General features: G+C 49.3%; 1 protein-coding gene across 1 annotated transcript in view; it reads left to right on the plus strand.

Annotated features, from left to right (window-relative positions):
* The window catches only part of KRTCAP3 (keratinocyte associated protein 3), a 95,190-nt gene that overhangs the window by 27,645 nt on the left and 49,507 nt on the right, over nucleotides 1–18,038 (plus strand). Inside the window, exon 2 of the mRNA XM_086928170.1 lies at nucleotides 14,145–14,329. Within this exon, the coding sequence (XP_086784296.1) occupies nucleotides 14,145–14,329 (185 nt within the window). The remainder of the gene's footprint in view (nucleotides 1–14,144; nucleotides 14,330–18,038) is intronic.

Below are 18,038 nucleotides of genomic sequence, written 5' to 3' on the forward strand. Positions count from 1 at the left end.
ATTCTGGCTGCTGAGTTCTGAGTGGTCTGCAACCGTATTGAGTTTTCTCATTGATCCCCCTCCATAGAGGGTGTTTTAGTACGCTAGCTTGATTGTGACCAGGTAGTGTGTGACGGTTTTCTGGGTGCTGATTGGGAGCCATTTGAAAATCTTCCATAGTATCTTCAGGGTATGGAATACTGAGGGGGTGATGGCACTGACTTACGTTGTCATATTGAGTTTGCTGTCCATGATGAGCCCCAGGTTCTTGGCACAGTGGTGGGTGTTGTTCCTAGCTCTGTTGACCACCATGTGAAGTCCAACGGTGATATGCTCTTCCCGAAGATCACAATTTTGGTCTGGTTGGTGTTCAGTTTAGACAGTTGGTCTTGATCCAGTGGTCAATTTTTTTTAACTTGAACTGAGTACTGGGCATGTTGTCCATGAGGGATGGAATGACCTGTGTTGGCTTAAGAGCGCACGCTGATATTGTGAGATCGGATGATGCTGGCTAGAGTGATCATGTATGTTTTGAAGAGGGTCAGGCTTATGTAGGATCCTTGCAGAACTCCACAGATGAGGTTGTGAGTGTCTGAGGTTTACGATGCCAGGCTGACTGGGTACTTCCATTCAGGCGGGAGCAGATCCACCTGGGTGCGTGTCTGTGCATTCCGATGTCATGTAGTCGTTGGATGGGGTTGGGGACTGTCAGATGCCGTGCAGGTGTCCAGGAGAATGAGGGTCGCCAAGTCTTCTCTTTAGTGACATGCGGATGTCATCTGTTGGGTGATCAGATTTTGAGAAGAAGAAAACTGGACAAGCCGGACATAAAAGTAGGACCAGAGTCTGTTTAGTCTTACTGACTGGCCTGATTTTTGCATAGTGGGGTGCATGTGTGTGTGCTTAAATAATATAGCCAGGGCCACTGGAATTATGCGCAGGAGAGGAACAAATTATGCAGCAGAGTTGAGTAAATTGTGACAACAAAAGGCACATAATGCTGCACATTTTGTGATCTTAACACTTCATTATTTATTTTGTACCTTTTTATAACACTGTCTGGGCACTGGTTGTACCTCAGTAGTACGAGTTTAACACCCAAATATGGCAATAAGCAACAAAGGTGACCAATGCAGGTTTGCAAAGGGCCTTCCCCTACGCTGCAACACGTGTTGCTGAATGTTTAGTAACATTTGAACTAGAAATGTTGTTATAACCTGCAGATGATGACTTATGTGGCAAACATGGCAAATCTATACTTACGAAAAAAAGCGCCAGCGGCTGCACAATTGCATAATTCTAGTGGCCCTGAATATAGCCACACATTTTACAAGCTATGCTTACATAACATTAGCTATGGCATCACCTTTGCTATGAGACCCCCCCAGCCGCAATCTGTCTCCCTCTGCTGCAGCATTCATTCAGCCGATCTCCTCCTGCGCTGCCTGAAACAGACAAATTACTTAAAGAGCGCACACCTTTCACTTCTTCTTTACAGGTTGTCTTGGCCTTGACCCAAAAACTGGGACATTCGTTTAAAATTAAGAAAAGCATCTGCACACTGGAACAGTACTCGTAAAATTGAGACTGTCCAGGGAAATCCTTGACGCCTGGTAACCCTACATCTGTGGCAGCAATGAGGGCAGTTTTCATGCTGTAGTTGTGTCTAAAACCAATGTGAGTAGTGTCATGGAGTTGGCGTTTGTTGTGGTATTCGGCAGGGTGTCTTTTAATGATTGTTTTCTCTAAGGCTGTGGCCAGGAATAGTAGGAGGGGAGATGGGGCTGTAGTTGGCTAGTGCCAGAGGGTTTCTTCAGAAATGGGAGGACAGTTTCTTGTTTCCAAGCATCTGGGAAGGTCGCAGAAGAGTTGGAGGCATTCAGAATGGGGGGAGGGGGTGGAAGGGGACTGATGGGGCCCTAGAGTGGATATACTTCATGATAGTGGCTGTTTCTTCTTGGGTGATGACAGACCATGTGGTGGCAGTGATTTTGTTGCTGAAGAATGAGCAGTTCTTGCAGAGGTCCAGCGAGGGAGTGAGCAAGTTAGAGGCGGTCAATGGCAAGGTGCAAGCTTCACAATGGCAAAGATTTCTTTGAATCTTTTGGTGCTTGCATCGATGCAATCCACCAGAGCGGCTCATTTGGTGTTATAGATCATTTGGTGGTTGCATCTCAGAGCAGATTTAAATTTGCTCCTCTCTGCATTGTTCTGGCTCATTATCCATTTGCGGACCCGTTGTTTGCAGTGGTGTTTCTTCAGTTTGAATTCTCCTATGTACCAGCTGGTCTTGTTGTATTGTGTTTGCGGGAGGAAGGGGGTCAAGGAGTGTGCGCAGACAGTGATCCAGTTGTTGCTGTTGATGGCTTTGTGGAGGCTGTTGCTGTGTGTGGGTCAGTGGTTGTTGAGAGCGATGTTCCAGTCCTCAGTGATGCTGTTGCAGTTTCTGCGCACTTGTCTGGTAGTTGTGGATGTGCATTGGATCGTAACATGAATGCTTAACATTTCTGTAGTTTTATCAGGAATGTGATTTAAACTTGAAAGTGGCAACTGCATCCATTTTCACTCTCTCTGCACCTCATACTTCTGCCCAGCAACATTTACTGCTCTGTTTTGAAATATGTCTCAGTGGCATCCCTAGAATTGATCATTGGTAGGAGGATGCAAATTGGAGTGCTTCGTCTCCTCGTCGACGGTATGAAGCCCTAAATCCATTTTAAAAACTGTCAGAATGTAATGAATAGTTGGCACAATTCTCACATTGTGTTGTATGTGCAAGATGCAGCACTTCCACGTTACAAGATCTGTAAATCTGACATTGCTGTGACAGCATGAACTAAACTGGCTTGATGATACACATTTTCAGATACTAGACACATGGAAACCAGCATAGCGTATTTATCTAAAGTGCACATTGCGGCGTGGCCAGGATGGCGGAATGAGGAGTCGCATACTTTGTGAGCTCCTCCGATGTAAGTCTCCCCGGGCCACCTAATATCACGCATCTTCCCTCCCACAGAGCTGCAACGGGGGCGGGAGAACAGAGAGACTTACCCCCGCCGTTCCATGAGCCGGTTCTGCTGACTCCGAGCTGGTGGGACTGCAGCGGCCTGACGTGAGAAGCGAAGGCGAGTTCCGGCGGGCCCCGAGACCGCAGCACAGGCAGGGCACGGAGGGGCGCCGAGACACGCGATTGCCGTCGCAGTCATAAGGGGTGCTGTGGCGGCCCCCGGTGGTGCTGCTGAGAGAGGGGCCCGGCGAATCGACCCAGAAACTGCAGGTGCCCGGTGAGTGGAGGCGCCGCACCTCGGTCCGGGGTGCGGCCTACGCAAAGACACAGCGCGGCCCCCGCCGAGCCCAGGCGCACAGAGGAGCCCGACCGGGCGCCCCCGCACTCCACAGTGGCCTGTGCGGAGACTCCCCTGCACCCGGCGGCGCATCAGGCAGAGAACAGAGAAATCGAGGCCGGGGATCCGGCCCGAGCCCGGGAGCTTTGAGCCCCGCCCACTGAGTCTACACCGCGGCGCGTTGGCGCGGATTACCGGCTAAAAGACTGTGGCACCCACACCAGAGGGGAAGCAATTGGCCCCACCCAGCGTCAGCGCTACAGCGGCACAACGGAGGTCGACCAAGCCGGGGACAGGGGTGCTACCTAGGCCTCGGCCCGCGAGCACCTTGGCAGGTGAACACACGGGTGGACAGGGGCCCCCACGAGATCATCAGTCCCCCCCACCCCGCGGCTGTGAGGGGTCACCGCACTGCATGGGCAACGCCACGAGCCTGAGGAGACACAGGGCACCCAGGAAGAAGGTGAGAGGCGCTTGATCGGCTAGGCTAGAGCCACATGGGGGCCCCTGCGCCCTCAGGTACCGGACACAAGAAGGGAACTTGAGAGGCCCTCTCCCAATCCATCCCCACGTATACCACGGCTGACCGGAAACAGGTTGCCCGACTGAAAAGGGTTCCGTGTCGCGCTCTCCCCCCGCCCCCTAGGGTCTGGTGCGGCGGCCACTGAGGAGACCACGGGGAGAGGAGCCCCGGCCGCATCAGGAAGGTCGCGGTGCCTCAATCCCCACCACAAGACACAAAATGGCGGGCCAAAGAGGGAAAAGGGGAGACCGTACCCTCCCTGAAATGTTGGGCAAAGGACAACTGAAAGTGGACAAGGGTCTGTCTTCCTCGGGAACGTCTAAACTCCAACCAGACGAGGCGGCGCCCATTACCAAGTCCTTCCTGGAATCCCTATTCCATTCGCTTTGTGAGGACTTTCATACCTTGAAGCAGGAGGTCGCGGGGGAAGTCAGGGAGATCAGAAGAGAAGTTGACGGGCTCGGTGAAAGGGTGTCCACTATCGAAGACTTGGGACGTGCTAGAGATGAAGAAGTGGAACAACTGCAGCAAGAGGTCATACGCCTGAAGGAACAAGAAGTAGATCTCCAAGCCCACGCCGAAGATTTGGAAAACAGGTCTCGGCGGAACAACATTCGGGTACGGGGAGTCCCATCAACCGAGGAAGGTGCAGACATCACGGGGTATCTACAGGCCCCGTTCCGAGAAATCCTAGGGGAACCGGCGGACTTTGCCATCAGGATTGACAGGGCACACAGAGTGGGACTTAAGACGAGCGGCGGCGCCGCCACCGGACATATTGGCCTTTCTTCCAGATTATCCCCTCAAGGAACGTATCCTCACAGAGGCACGTCGACAGCAGCCCTTGCGGTTTTGGGGTCACCCGGTGGCCCTATTTCAAGACTTGTCAGCGATCATGCTCCAAAAACGCACGGCCTTCAAGCTGGCGATGGATTTCTTGATGTCCAAGGAGATTCCATATGCTTGGGGATACCAGTTTCGCCTGATTTTCCGGTGGAACGGCGCCCTGCACCAGATCCGCTCCCTCCAAGAGACTTGCACGCTCCTGAACATTACCCATCCCGAGGAGGGTGCAGCACCGAGACCCTCTAGGCGGACATCTAGGGATGGCTGGCAGCAAATTGGTAATCGACTGTCGCCGGGAGCTAACTCGCGTCCCGACGCGCACACCATCAAGACAGAGATGGACAATGCCATCCATGCGGTGGCCAAAGACACCACTACTGCAGACTGAAGTACCTCCGGGGGGAGTTACCAATCGCATCAGTCATTTCGCAAGCCCGGGGAGCGTGTTGGGGGGGGCCAACGGGGAGCGATGTGGCTGGACGTCCACACAGGTAATCCACCACAGGCCTGCACTTCAGGGACGCAGGACTGGGACAATGTTCGTTGGTTGGGGCACCGCAAGGGGGTTGTTAGGGGTGGGGGGTGATGGGGGGGGGGGGGGGGGGGTTGGAGGTTGATGTTCAGGGTTCTGGGTGGGAAGGGGACCGGGGGGTTTGGGGAGTGGAGGGTCTGTTGGAGGGAGGGAGGGGGGACGGGGGGTGGCCAGGAAGGTTGTTCTGGGGGGGTGGGGCCTCCCTTTGTCCACTTTTTCAACCTTTTTGTTTTGTTCCCACCCACTACACAGTGCTTTGGACTACACCCTGACGCTCTATGGCACTCCACAATCTTAAAATCCTCTCCCTTAATGTAAGCGGGCTCAACAACTCAATCAAGCGCCGAGCGGTCCTCTCCCTTCTGGAGCATTCCTCGACTAATATTTGCCTCCTCCAGGAGACTCACTTGTTGCCCAAGGATCAGCACAGACTTAAAACACGAGCCATTCCCACGCAACTCTTCTCGTCCTCTCCCAAGAAAAAGGTCGCTGGGGTGGCAATACTGGTATCCAAAGCCTTTACAGGCAGGGTCCTACAGCGGGAGGCAGAGATAAAAGTGCGACTTCTGAATCCTCGCTTTCTGATAGCGGGACTGACACTACTGGTGGGCTCCATTCATGCGCCTAGCGAGAGACAGGAGCCCTTCCTCCAGACAGGGTAGGCGGCAGCTACAGCCAACACTGAACGACATCTACTACTCTGGGGCGACCTCAACCTCGTCTTCCATAACACGTCTGACCGCTCCTGCCACAGGTCAGGCCAGGTGGGGGCCCTCTCCAAATCCAGACATGCATACTTTCAAGATCTAGGCCTCACAGACTTGTGGCGACACTTTCACCCACGCAGCACAGCTTATACCTACCACTATGGGGCCCACAAATCCTACGCCAGGCTCGACTACTTCTTATGCGCCGCGGCGATGATCCCACGCGCGCGAGAGGTAGAAATATTACCAGCTTCACTATCCGACCATTCGCCGATGGTGGCCACGTTCCTCTTCCCAGCTGCATCGACCCCGCAGCGACACTGACGTCTTCGGGTGAACCTTCTTCCGACCCAGTCAACAATAGATTGCATCAAAACCGCCATTACAGACTTCCAGACACACAATAGCAACACAGACACTACAAGGGCCACTCAGTGGGTGGCCCTTAAAGCAGTCCTACGAGACAAATTTATCTCCATCGCCAACAATCGCTTGAGGGCGCAGAAAAGGGCTGAAATAATGCAACGCGTGACAGAACTGGAGCAAATGCACCAACGCACGGGGGCGGCGCGGGCCTGGCGTCAACTATGCACCGAGCGGAAGATGCTGGTTGCGATAGATCAGGGTGCTGCAGAGTATGCGGCCCTCCGTCTCCCTTATTACGCAGGGGGGGGGGGGCAAGTGCAGACGACTGCTGGCAAACAAGCTGCGCGAACAACCCCAGAGGCAAGGGGTACAGGCTATACAAACGGACCAGGGAGAAGTGGTCGCAGATGACGCTGCAATAGCGGAGACCTTCGGGGCCTTCTATAAATCCCTATATGCAGGCGACACTCTCGACCTACAGGCGAGTCAGTCGTACTTACACGGGGCGCATCTACCGTCCTTGAACCCAGCACAGGCGGAGTTTCTGGATCGGCCCATAGGCCTGGAAGAGGTGGTGTCGGCGATCTCACGCTTGAAACTGGGGAAATCCCCAGGCCCTGATGGGTACCCCGCGCTCTTCTACAAGACGTTCTGTCACCAGGTGGCACCCCTCCTACGTGACCTTTTTAATTCCTTCGCCCAGCCGGGCGCGATTCCTGCAGACCTTCTAGAGGCCGCCATTTCGGTCATACCGAAATCTGGCGGGGATAAGACCTGCTCAGGCTCATACCGGCCGATCTCGCTATTGAATATTGATTTCAAACTGTACACCGGAATCTTAGCGAACCGGCTTGCGCCTTACATGCAGCAGCTGGTGGAGCTGAACCAGGCAGGCTTCATACCGCAGCGGCAGACCAGTGACAACACTAGGAGGGTCCTCCACCTCATTGAAGCGGGATCACGGACGCGGCCAGATTGCATGCTCCTTACTATCGATGCCGAGAAGGCCTTTGATAGGGTGCACTGGCCCTACCTGGAACAGGCCCTACGCTATTTTGGTCTGGGAGACGCCCTCTGTATTCGCATCTTAAATTGCTACGGGCTACCCACGGCCACTGTCCGCGTCAATGGGCACACCACCTCCCGCTTCCCGATAGGCAGGGGGACCCGGCAAGGATGTCCCCTCTCCCCGGTCTTATTCGCAAACTACATGGAACCGCTTGCGCAGCGGATCCAGCAGCACGCCCTTGTTAAGGGCATTCCGTTCAGAGGGGACGTCCACAAAATCAGCCTTTGCGCGGACGATGTCTTACTTTCTCTCACCGATCCGGTCCAATCCCTCCGTGCGCTTTTCATCTAACTCCATGCCTTTGCACTCGCCTCCGGGTTCAAAATCAATGCAGACAAATCGAATGCCCTTAATGTGTCCCTGTCCCCGGAGACGTTGGCAGAGGTTCAAAGTGAACATGAGATACGATGGTCCTGGACCGCAGTCCCCTATCTGAGTCCTTCTGGGTCACACCATTCCTGCCATACCAGACTCCGCACACAGCTCCGCAACGAACTCAGGCGATGGAAGCGCCATTCCCTCTCATGGCTTGGGAGGATAGCAGCCACGAAAATGACCCTTCTGCCGCAGATACTATATATCTGTTCCAGACCCTCCCTCTACGGCCACCGAAAGGCTGGATCCAACACACACAATCAGATCTGGCACGCTTCATTTGGCAGAGACGCCGTCAACGCTTTAGACATGATATCGCGGTCCTCCCACCTGGCCATGGTGGGGTGGGCGTGCCCGATCTCCAACTTTATTTTAACGCCACGCAACTCCGAAGCTTAGTGGAGTGGTATCAACTGGAATCCAGAAAGATCTGGCTATTCCAGAACCAAGCAGTAGCAGGCATGCCCCTTCAGGGGATCCCTTTTCTTCCCAGGCGTCATCGGCCGCCCAACCTTTACGCGTCCCAGATAACAGGCACGGTAATGGAGGTATGGGACAGGGTCGCCACTAGGCACGAGTTGACATCGTTCCCCTCCGACGCCGCTCTTTGCCAACCCCGACTTCACCCCGGGACTAGACCCGAAGGCCTTGGCGGGCTGGAGGCAGTCCCCCTGCAAGGCCCTGGGACATCTCTTTAATCTTAGCGGGATCCTCTCATTTCCACAGATAAAGGAAGACTATGGCATCCCGGAGGAAAGCAGGCTATACTATCTACAGGTACGTCATTGGGCGCTCCACCCTGAAGTGCGCCCTGGAGCACAACGACACCTAACCCCCTACGAGAAATGGCTAGTCACACGCACCTCCGAGAAGAAATTGATCTCTGACCTGTATCAATATCTCCTCCTCACGAATACTCACACATACAATGCTGGCAGATGCCGGTGGGAGCGTGAACTGGAGAGGGCCCTCACACATAGAGTTGGGAGGCATTTATCACAGACTGAAACCCTGACTAAAGTGGTCACCTACTGGTATCTCATGCCGGAACGCCTGCATCGATTTGACCCCCACATCATTGATCGCTGCTGGAGAGGATGTGGGGAGTAGGGCACACTAGAACATCTGCTTTGGAGCTGGAACCACATACGGGGCTACTGGGACACGATATTGGATGAAATAGACTCACATTTAGACACCCAACTGCCCCGATTCCCTGCTTACATCCTGCTGTTTGCCGAATGCCCTGGTGTACCCTTTGAAGTTGCAAAGGGGCCGCCTGATCGCCATTGCAGTGGGGGCGGCTATGCAGAACCTCCTAGCGCACTGTAGGACACCACAAGCCCCCCCCACACACGGGCTGGTTGCATAGGCTGTGGATGGTGCTCGGAATGGAGAAGCTATCCCTGGTTCAAGCTGGGCGGGGGGCGAGTTCCTGGAGCTGTGTAGGCCATTCTTGACGCTCCTCGCACGCGAACTAAGCTGCCCTCGGTATTTGCGCCTTCTCCGATTGGCAGACACCCCAATTCCGGATCAGAAGGCACCCAAGCGCAAACAGAAACCACACACTGATGTTACTCTCACTCATTGATTTCCCTTTTGTAAACGGGGTTACCCTTTTGCTTTGTGGATGGGGGGCGGGGAGGGGAGAGGGCCTGTTTTGTTTTTGGGTGCTATTAGTGCCAGACATAGCCGACCTACCCCTTCCAGCACTAAGCTTATTCATTGTCATTGTATTGATGCTTATTGCACCACACATCCTCGACAAAAGGAGGTCATATTGTATTGCTTTTTGTGGAAACTTAATAAAAGATTTAAACCATAAAGTGCACATTGCCATGCTCAATTAGATTCTGCATTACCCATTGTGATTAATTGTACAACCTCACACCTTTCATCACCTGCCTCACTTTTCCACTCATCTTCCAAATCCTGCCCCTCACAAAACTCTCCATATGCAGTGCAGGTACAGATGGATCATTGCCAAGGGCCTTTTTTGTTTAGCCAGTCTGGTTCAGATCAGGGAAGCACAGGGTAGGCCTCATCATTCTGCAATGCTATTGAAGATGCTGCAGCTGAGCCATACACATTCCTTTCTTTTGGCAATAAGCTGTTTTTTTCAGAATAGAAAGGTATTTCTTGTACGGTTGTGGAGAACGGTCCATATTTTTTTAATGGGCATTTTATGTAACACATGCTTTCTGTTTGGGTGTAAATTCGCACAAATTAATTGATTCATTTTTGACCTTAAAGCCACTTCTAGTACAAGTGATACTAGACCCTCCGTGACAAGGTAGCAGACGGACCCAGTGATAAATGAAAATCTCCCTGATATCAATCACCTGGAAGATTGTGGGACTAAATTGTTTGTGCAGATATTATGGTCTGCAACTAGAACAAGCATTTGCAATGCAGCAGTTCGCTCAAAATCTCGCAAATGCGAGATTTGTGTTGTGAATGACAATGTTTTTACCCATATTTTTTGGGGGAGTTGTTTAGAAAAATTGCCAATATTCGCTTTTGCAATGTTCTGTGCTTACCACAAGTTTGCTCTACATAAATTATGATTGCAAATGCTCCATGCAAACATATACATGCACATAAGTAGATATAGATGCATACATGAGTACATAATGTCTATTTACATATTTAAAGATATGCATGCATATATGGGCATATACTAATATACATGCATGCGTGCATACACTAATACATACATTTATACAAACAAGGGACATACATGTATGCATGCGTACATATACATTCGTACATAGATACAACTGAAGCATCATGCCCAGTTTGTGAAGCTCCCAGAATAGGCAACTTCTAAAAACAAGATTGTATGCAAAGCCAAACACTTTGATTTGAGAAGAGAATCCCTCGGAAGCTAGGAGAAAACAAAGCCATCCCTTGAAGAAGAAACCTGCATTAAAGTGGCAGGATACAGACAGAAGAAACGCGACTATCTGCAAAGAGAATTCAGCACCCACACCAAAGTGAAAGTGCCTCTTTCAGCTTTTTATGAGGCAGCTGCACATGAAACAAGTCATATTGTGTATTTTATGTCTTGGAATGAAGAAAGGCTTAGTGGACATTCTATCACAGTTGCAACATTAGATCCTTACATTGCACAATCCGCCCCTCTTCGTGATGCGAAACTTCACTTAATCCTTGATAGCAACATCCTTTGACAAGCCTTGTACTCTCCAAAACATTGGTCCTGTATACAATCCACAGAAGCAGTTTTATACTAGCAGTCGGGCCTACATTTCACGCCACTGTATTTTGAATAATAAACTTGGGAACCCCGAAAGGAGACCAACAGGGTAGTATGTGCCTTTCTGCTCACAGGAGTTTAAAAAAGCAAGTGTACCTCTTTCTTCTGGCAACACAGCATAAATGCACGCTTACATGACCCAAACCCAACATGACTTCAAATGCACCACCAACAAACAGAAATTAACACGCATGAATGCAGCTTTTTCCACCATGCCTTGTGCGGTTTTAACTTTAAGGTTGTTAAATCTCCCCCTCACCCCCTCCCTCCCCAAGCTGATAAAGCCTCCTCGTTCCTCCCTTCGTTCAAGTCCTGTTGCAAACTAAAGGGTGCAAAATGAGAACTTAACCAGAGTAGACTGTCCTCGAAGCCTGTGGAAGAAGGCATACATTGATACATAGGTGTGAAACAGAGAAGCTATTATTTTTTTTTTTAATGCAGATATATAGCGCGAACTCGACCCGAAGTTATTGGAGCGCTTTACATGAGCACCGGTTTAGTTACACAAGGACACATTCAGGCATGGGGAGATTAAGTGATTTCCCCAGAATCACAAGATGTGGATGCGACCCTGATGCTCGAACCTTGGTTTCCAGGACCAAAGTTGGCAGTCTAGCCGACAGACTACATCCTCTCCCCATATTAAAATGCTGCTCACGCGCTATGAACTCAGTCACGTACCGTGAAGTGGATATGTGACCCCCTGCGACCACTTGGGGTGCCCTGGACGTGAGTCTTATATTTTTGCATCACTGAAATTCAGAAGTGATGCAAAATATATAGAAATTATTACCATCCCCTACTTAGTGGCTGTTTAGGCCCCGCCCACTGGGAATGTTCATAATTTGCCAATCTCTGCAAGAACAGAATTTAGTACTCACTTTCGCGCTACAATGACGCTAAAATCCGACAGCAGTCATGAAGCAGGAATTAACACTGGGTAGCAAGTTAGGTGCCGGCCCCTTTATCTTTCATCGCAGACCAATGAAAAACAGTACACGAGCTCGATGCAACAGGACTCGTAAATATGCCCCTTAATTTATGTACGGTTAAAATTCATAAAATGTTTAAAAGGTGAATGTAGAGCAGTTATAGCAAGTTGTGACACACAAATCTCGGCCACCAGCCGGTCAAACCCGGTTGCTTTGAAGGCCTGTCAAGCTTTCTTCTAGACTGCAAAGGGAAAGGATGGCTCCTTCCAGTACCATAGAGGCGTTCTGCATTTAATGGTACACTTGAAGGTGTCAAATGTTCCCTTAAAAGGGTCTCATTTAGGATGGCAAAACCAAACGGGCAAGTGACCTTCTTGGAAAACGTTTTTCTCTTAAATGATAATGAAGAGTAAAGTAGAAGTAGATAAGCAGAGCACACTGACATGAGGGCAGAGAAAACAGCCATAGCAGGAAATCCTACAGTGTACCACTGGATGTGAGACATATGTCTTGTCTGTGCGGATTCTCCTTGACTGCCCACCACTAAATTAGGCCAGATGTCTTTTTCATTTATCTTTAAGAAATAGGCATCATCAAGCCGATCAACGCACTCAAAAACATTTGCAACCACTTTGGGGAAAAAAATACTTTGAATAATTCACAGCTCTCCATGGGTTGGAATTCTAAGGGTGTGCTCCAAATGAAAACATTTCCTCGAAGGTACACTGTCAATCTCCCTGATGTTGTTTGGCATTCCAGAATAAACGGCGGGGGTCGCAGAGTCTTGCCAATACAACAAACAGCAGAATGTTACTGGAAAAAAAATGCCTGTTATAAAAACTATTTGGACAAGGAACTCCGAGGACAAGCAAAAACATCCCTTTCAAGGTGTCAGGCGCAGACCTCCATGGCCTGCAGCATCCCGCTCAAGGTTGCTCTCTCAATGACTGCTCTGATTGGTGCGCACTGGCTGTTGCCATATACGGATCGCCTCTGCTCCAACAGCTGTCTGACAGTTTTGTCAGTGCCACACATGTCTGCCTGTAGTTAATTTCACACCTATTCTTTTTATGTCCACATGAAAGTAGACGTTGTTTGCTGATAGCAGGACATTTTATTGCTGTTTTCTTCTTTGCCGCCCAACAACCGAGTATTCCTCTTAGTAGAACAGAGCTGAGAGTTCATCTCCGGCTCAGAAAATGTTGAAGGAAAAGCAGTTCCTATCTTTTATTTGTAAATGCCGATATTATATGTTAGCGGCCTGGATATAACTGGCGTGCAGACCATTGCAAGCGCGCTATTACCCATGTAGATGCCTCATTCCCATATCGTTAAATTGGCAGGAGCTTAATCTGGGATTGATAAATACGCTGTTCCACAAATCGGGCTCATTTCAGCTGGGGTTGTCAAACGAGGATTAAGAGCAAGTTGAGGGTAAATACAAGGCAAGAACGCACAAAAAATAAAAAGCGCTCGCCAGTCAGCTGCTGTTTATTTTTGCATTGCGCTTTCACTTTAAAGTGAAAGCACGATGCAAAAATAAACACGCGGCCTGCTTCCTTCTGTCGTAAGCGATTTCTTGTCTTTATGGGGCCATGTGTTTCAAACACATGGCCTCATAAAGATAGGAAATCTCTTACAACAGAAGGAAAGTAGGCGATGCAGTCCAAGTGGGATGGCACAAAAAGCCAAAGCTAGCTCTTTTCCAATGGCCGGCCACCGTTTAGCATAAACGGCGACACCCACCAATGGAAAAGAGGGGCAGGGCTTAAACCCCTTTTGTGAAAAGTACTCTTCTGCAATAAATATCGCCTAGCGAGCTGTGCATGTGCACAGCAAAGCTAGGCAAGACCTAAAAACTATCCATAGATAACGCTCCGTGAAGTGATGGTAAATATTAGCAGGGACTTGATTTCTTGACATGTGGATCACACTCATTGTACACTGCATATGTCAAATATCACATATGTGGTGTCAAATTACTAAAGCAGTATGGTTTCCACTGTATTCCAATCTGTGTTCCTAATTCACAGTACAGGGGTTGTGTGTTAACTGCTCATTATTTTCTTGAAACCAGTTTTTGCAGATTAAAAGTCAATACTTTATATTGTCGTCACATGGGTGAAGTAATTTTTAGGCTTTTGGTAGCTCATGCCACCTTGTTTAAAAGTAATGTTTTTCTTGGTTGCAGATTTGGTGAAGGGCCCACGGCAGTTGATGAGAGCTGGCATCGCTCTCATTTTTGTTGGGCACATAAACTTCATTCTTGGTGCCATAGTCCATGGTACTGTTTTGCGACACGTGGCGAACCCTGAGAAGAGGGTGACCTCGGAGTACACTACAGCCAACATTATCTCTGTGATTTCCGGACTGCTGGTAGGTGCTTGGGGTACTTACAGTGGTGGTAAGATTCAATGTTCTTGCATTGCAGGAACATAGTGTGTGTGCAGACTGAAAAGCAATGGCTTCTGAGGGGATACATGGTGCTTATCATTAAGGACATAAACAATATGGATGATAAACTTGGAAAAGGTTACCCTAGAGAAGATCTTGGACTTCAGCTCTTAACTGTAGGGTGACATTAGATTTTAAAGAAAACTGACTGAATGGACCAACCTGGCTGCCCTAGTAGTGTGTGTGTGTGGGTGTTTTGGACTTTTCTGCACAAATAATGTGTTATAATGTGCATGTATACTGTAGTTGTGGTCGTCATGGACTGTCAAAGTGAATTTGAGATGGTTGACTCTCTATCAGACTGCCCTCTGGAAACCCTAGCTGTTAATATGAGCTCTTATTACTTCCCAGCTGTAAATGGCACTTAACTATCTCTTTTCAGGCTTCATTTCTGAGCCGAGACAGACTTTATTACAACCTTTGACTATTGTTCTTCTTTTAAATAACACTTTTTAAAAATACACTTTGTAGCCAAGCAGTTACTGCCAGAGAGATTGTCTTTACAAAACATTTATGCATCTGCTACTAGTGTTGCTGGAAGGTGAGCATGTACACTTTGGATCTGCTGTGATAATTTTAAACACAAACAAAACTCTATGGCTAGGCTAAATAAACTTCCATTTTATCTACATATATTGTTTTTGTTTTATAGGATCGAGTTTGCCTCCTTGCCTTCAAAAAGGCCCTAGTGACCTGGTAAATCTTTAGGTGTCCTACATACAATTAACCTTGACCCTCTTTATTCCATTACATACTATACTGTCCCTAAGTCGGGTGGTGCTGAGTCAGATGACAGGGAACATCAATCACCTGCAAGAGCTAACACAATTGTTGGGATTCAGTACTTTGATCAGAGGATTGGGTGGTGAGCCAGAGTGCTAAACCTACAGGTAGTTTGATCGGCACAGGATGAGGGTTAAGCCAGTTCTTCATTGGGTATGTGGAACTAAAGGGCAAGCAGGCAAACCTTGTGACAAGTGTTGGTGTTGTCCCTGAAACCACAGAAGCCAGACACTACAGGGGGGGTGTCTAAATTGCCAGGATCCACTGTCTCAAACTGCAGTTTGGTTCTCTTTTAGATGCCATTTTCAAGCTGCACTTCAGACAGGACCTGTATGCAAAGTAACAGCTCTCATAGCAGGGGACTATGGGGCTGACTCAAGCAGGAGTATCTAAAATAGGTGCACAATGCAATGACGTGTGAGATCTCTGCAACTGGCTGTCATCAGCTTACTGAAGCAATAATTAGAGAGAGATGAAATGGCAGGCCCTGACTCTGAACTTCCTGAACTTGAACAACAGAAACTGCAAGTCCACCCCTAACATCTAACAAATGGCTCTGCTGAGGAGGATGAAAATAAGACCCTCATTGAATTTGTAAGGAAATTCCTGTCTGTTATAATTTACTTTAGTGTGTGGGTCTCCGCCCTCCGGTCACAAGAATGCAGGCAATAGACTTACACACCCTGGGAAGCTGTCCTTATTCTTCCATCTAGTTTCAGGCTAAACTAGGGATGTGCAGTATGGATCCAAGGGGCATCTGTACTCGGACTCTTGCAACACAGAAGTATACTACCATATACCGTCTGAGGCCCACAGCGATTACTTGCCTGATGGTGTCTGTTTGTGTCTGTCCCCCAGCATTCACCCTAACAGTGTAGGAGGGGCCAGGTGCTGATACGACATAAACACCATAGGACTCCAGCAGCGCAGGATATTCATACCATGCCATCTGAGGCATGCAAGACTTACTTGCCTGATGGTGTTTGGTTGCAGCCCTGTTGGGGTGGGACTCTGTCCCTCAGCATTCACCTTGACACTGTGGAAGGGGCCAGGCGCTGACACTGCATAAGCACCAACGGACTCTGCAGTGCCGGCAAAGCCTGGGCCAAGGTCGTGCCCATCAGAGCCTAGAAGAGGCCTCTTGCTTTGCGGGCCTCTCGCTTTCAAGGCTCGTGATTTTGATACGGTTTAAGCGAGTTTTGGTGTTAAACCGCAAAGGGTAAGAGGTAATTGGGCGATGGCCTGAGCACTGCAACACCTCCCACTGTTCCTACCTCATTCGACAGAATGATTCAGCGTACCATGACCGCCATCAGTAATTAAATGGATCATACACAAAGGAGGCATTCCCTCACTGCAGTGGCTGGGCCCAGCTCCAAAACCAAATCCCCTGCCTCTCCTAGCTCTTCTGCTCGGCCATTGAATATTTTAGATCAACCAATCCAGGTTCCCCCATAGCAAACATAGACTTATCAGCCCCAGCATCGAACTCACACTGACACCTCACCGCCCCCTCGAAGGGAGGCAAAACGTACCAAAAGTTTAACTAGACCCAAAGCCAGCAAAAAGGACACCCAGCACATGGTGCAACAGATTGCTGCCTCTGCAATACCAGAAACTATAATCTAGGCTGACCCAACCGTGTCAGCTGGGAATGAAGCGGCCAAGGGGGACCAGATTTTTGGCGGGCAAGGATTTAACCAAATGTATGGAGCTTCTACAGATGGACTTGTTCGCAATACTCTCACAACTGGATGTCATAGACCATGCATTACTGGACAGGATGAAATGAAGGGATGCATCTGAACGGGATTCTTGCACCTCAGCTTTGGCTGCTACAGAGACGGCTGGGTCTCAAAGCTTGCAACGTTTTAACTTATCCGAGCATCCCTCCTGTCATTTGCCCACCCCTATGCCAAGGCCTACGCCCTAATACCCATGTTGACTTACTCAGCCCCTGGGGCATTGCAGCAGTTCACTGCAGTGCCCAGCTTGAGGGGCGACCACCTAACACGGCACAGGTGTGAGGAACTGGAGTAAATATCGGGGGGGGGGGGTCCAAATGGAAAAACTGCTGGTAAAAGTCTTGCCTCCTGCCCATTTGTAATAATCCTTGCAGGATTTCACGGCCTGAGGAAGGGTCAAAAGGAGACTCTCAAACAGTTGCTCAATAAGAATGCAAACTGGCTAGGTCGTCACAGAAATTTCACACCCACATTAGCCAACAATATTTTGCTGACAAGGAGGGTGGGTTGGATTGGCACTTGATCTCTCGAGCGACAAGGGGATTGTATTATTATTAACTTTAACTCACCATATCTGGCTAAAAGATTGCTTTTTGGGCACATGAGGACTCCGCTTGAACCTAGTAGTATTGTATTATTGCCCTTGGGCTATTTTTATAAACCAAATCCCGAGCTGCTTGGGTTCCTGCTCAGGTTCATAATCAACCAGGGAAAGGGGTGTTAAGCGCTTCAATAGGGACAAATATTGGCTATGTTGGCTCATTTTGGATCCCTACATATAATTGATTTGATGTTTTAGCAGATATAGACTTGCTCAATTGGGTGGAGGCTGGTTCTCTACATATATATGTGGACGCTGGCGATAGTGTGAGATCAGAAGTCAGCATAAAAGAGGCCCCTTGGGTGGACTGGCTCCTATGGAGACTCTTAAGAATAACTTGGAAGTACTCAATTGGAATGTAGCAGGGGTAAAATCTTTATTGGCTGAGTAGGGGTCTGAGTTTCTTTTTGGATAGTGTGCTTCCAAGTGACCTGGTATGTGAAGGGGACCACCTTTTATCTACTAATCGCCAAATAGACGGTAGCTAGAATGGGAAGCGTCC

This window comes from Lissotriton vulgaris, chromosome 6, assembly GCF_964263255.1.
Source record: "Lissotriton vulgaris chromosome 6, aLisVul1.2, whole genome shotgun sequence".
In the NCBI taxonomy this organism is placed as follows: Eukaryota; Metazoa; Chordata; class Amphibia; order Caudata; family Salamandridae; genus Lissotriton; species Lissotriton vulgaris.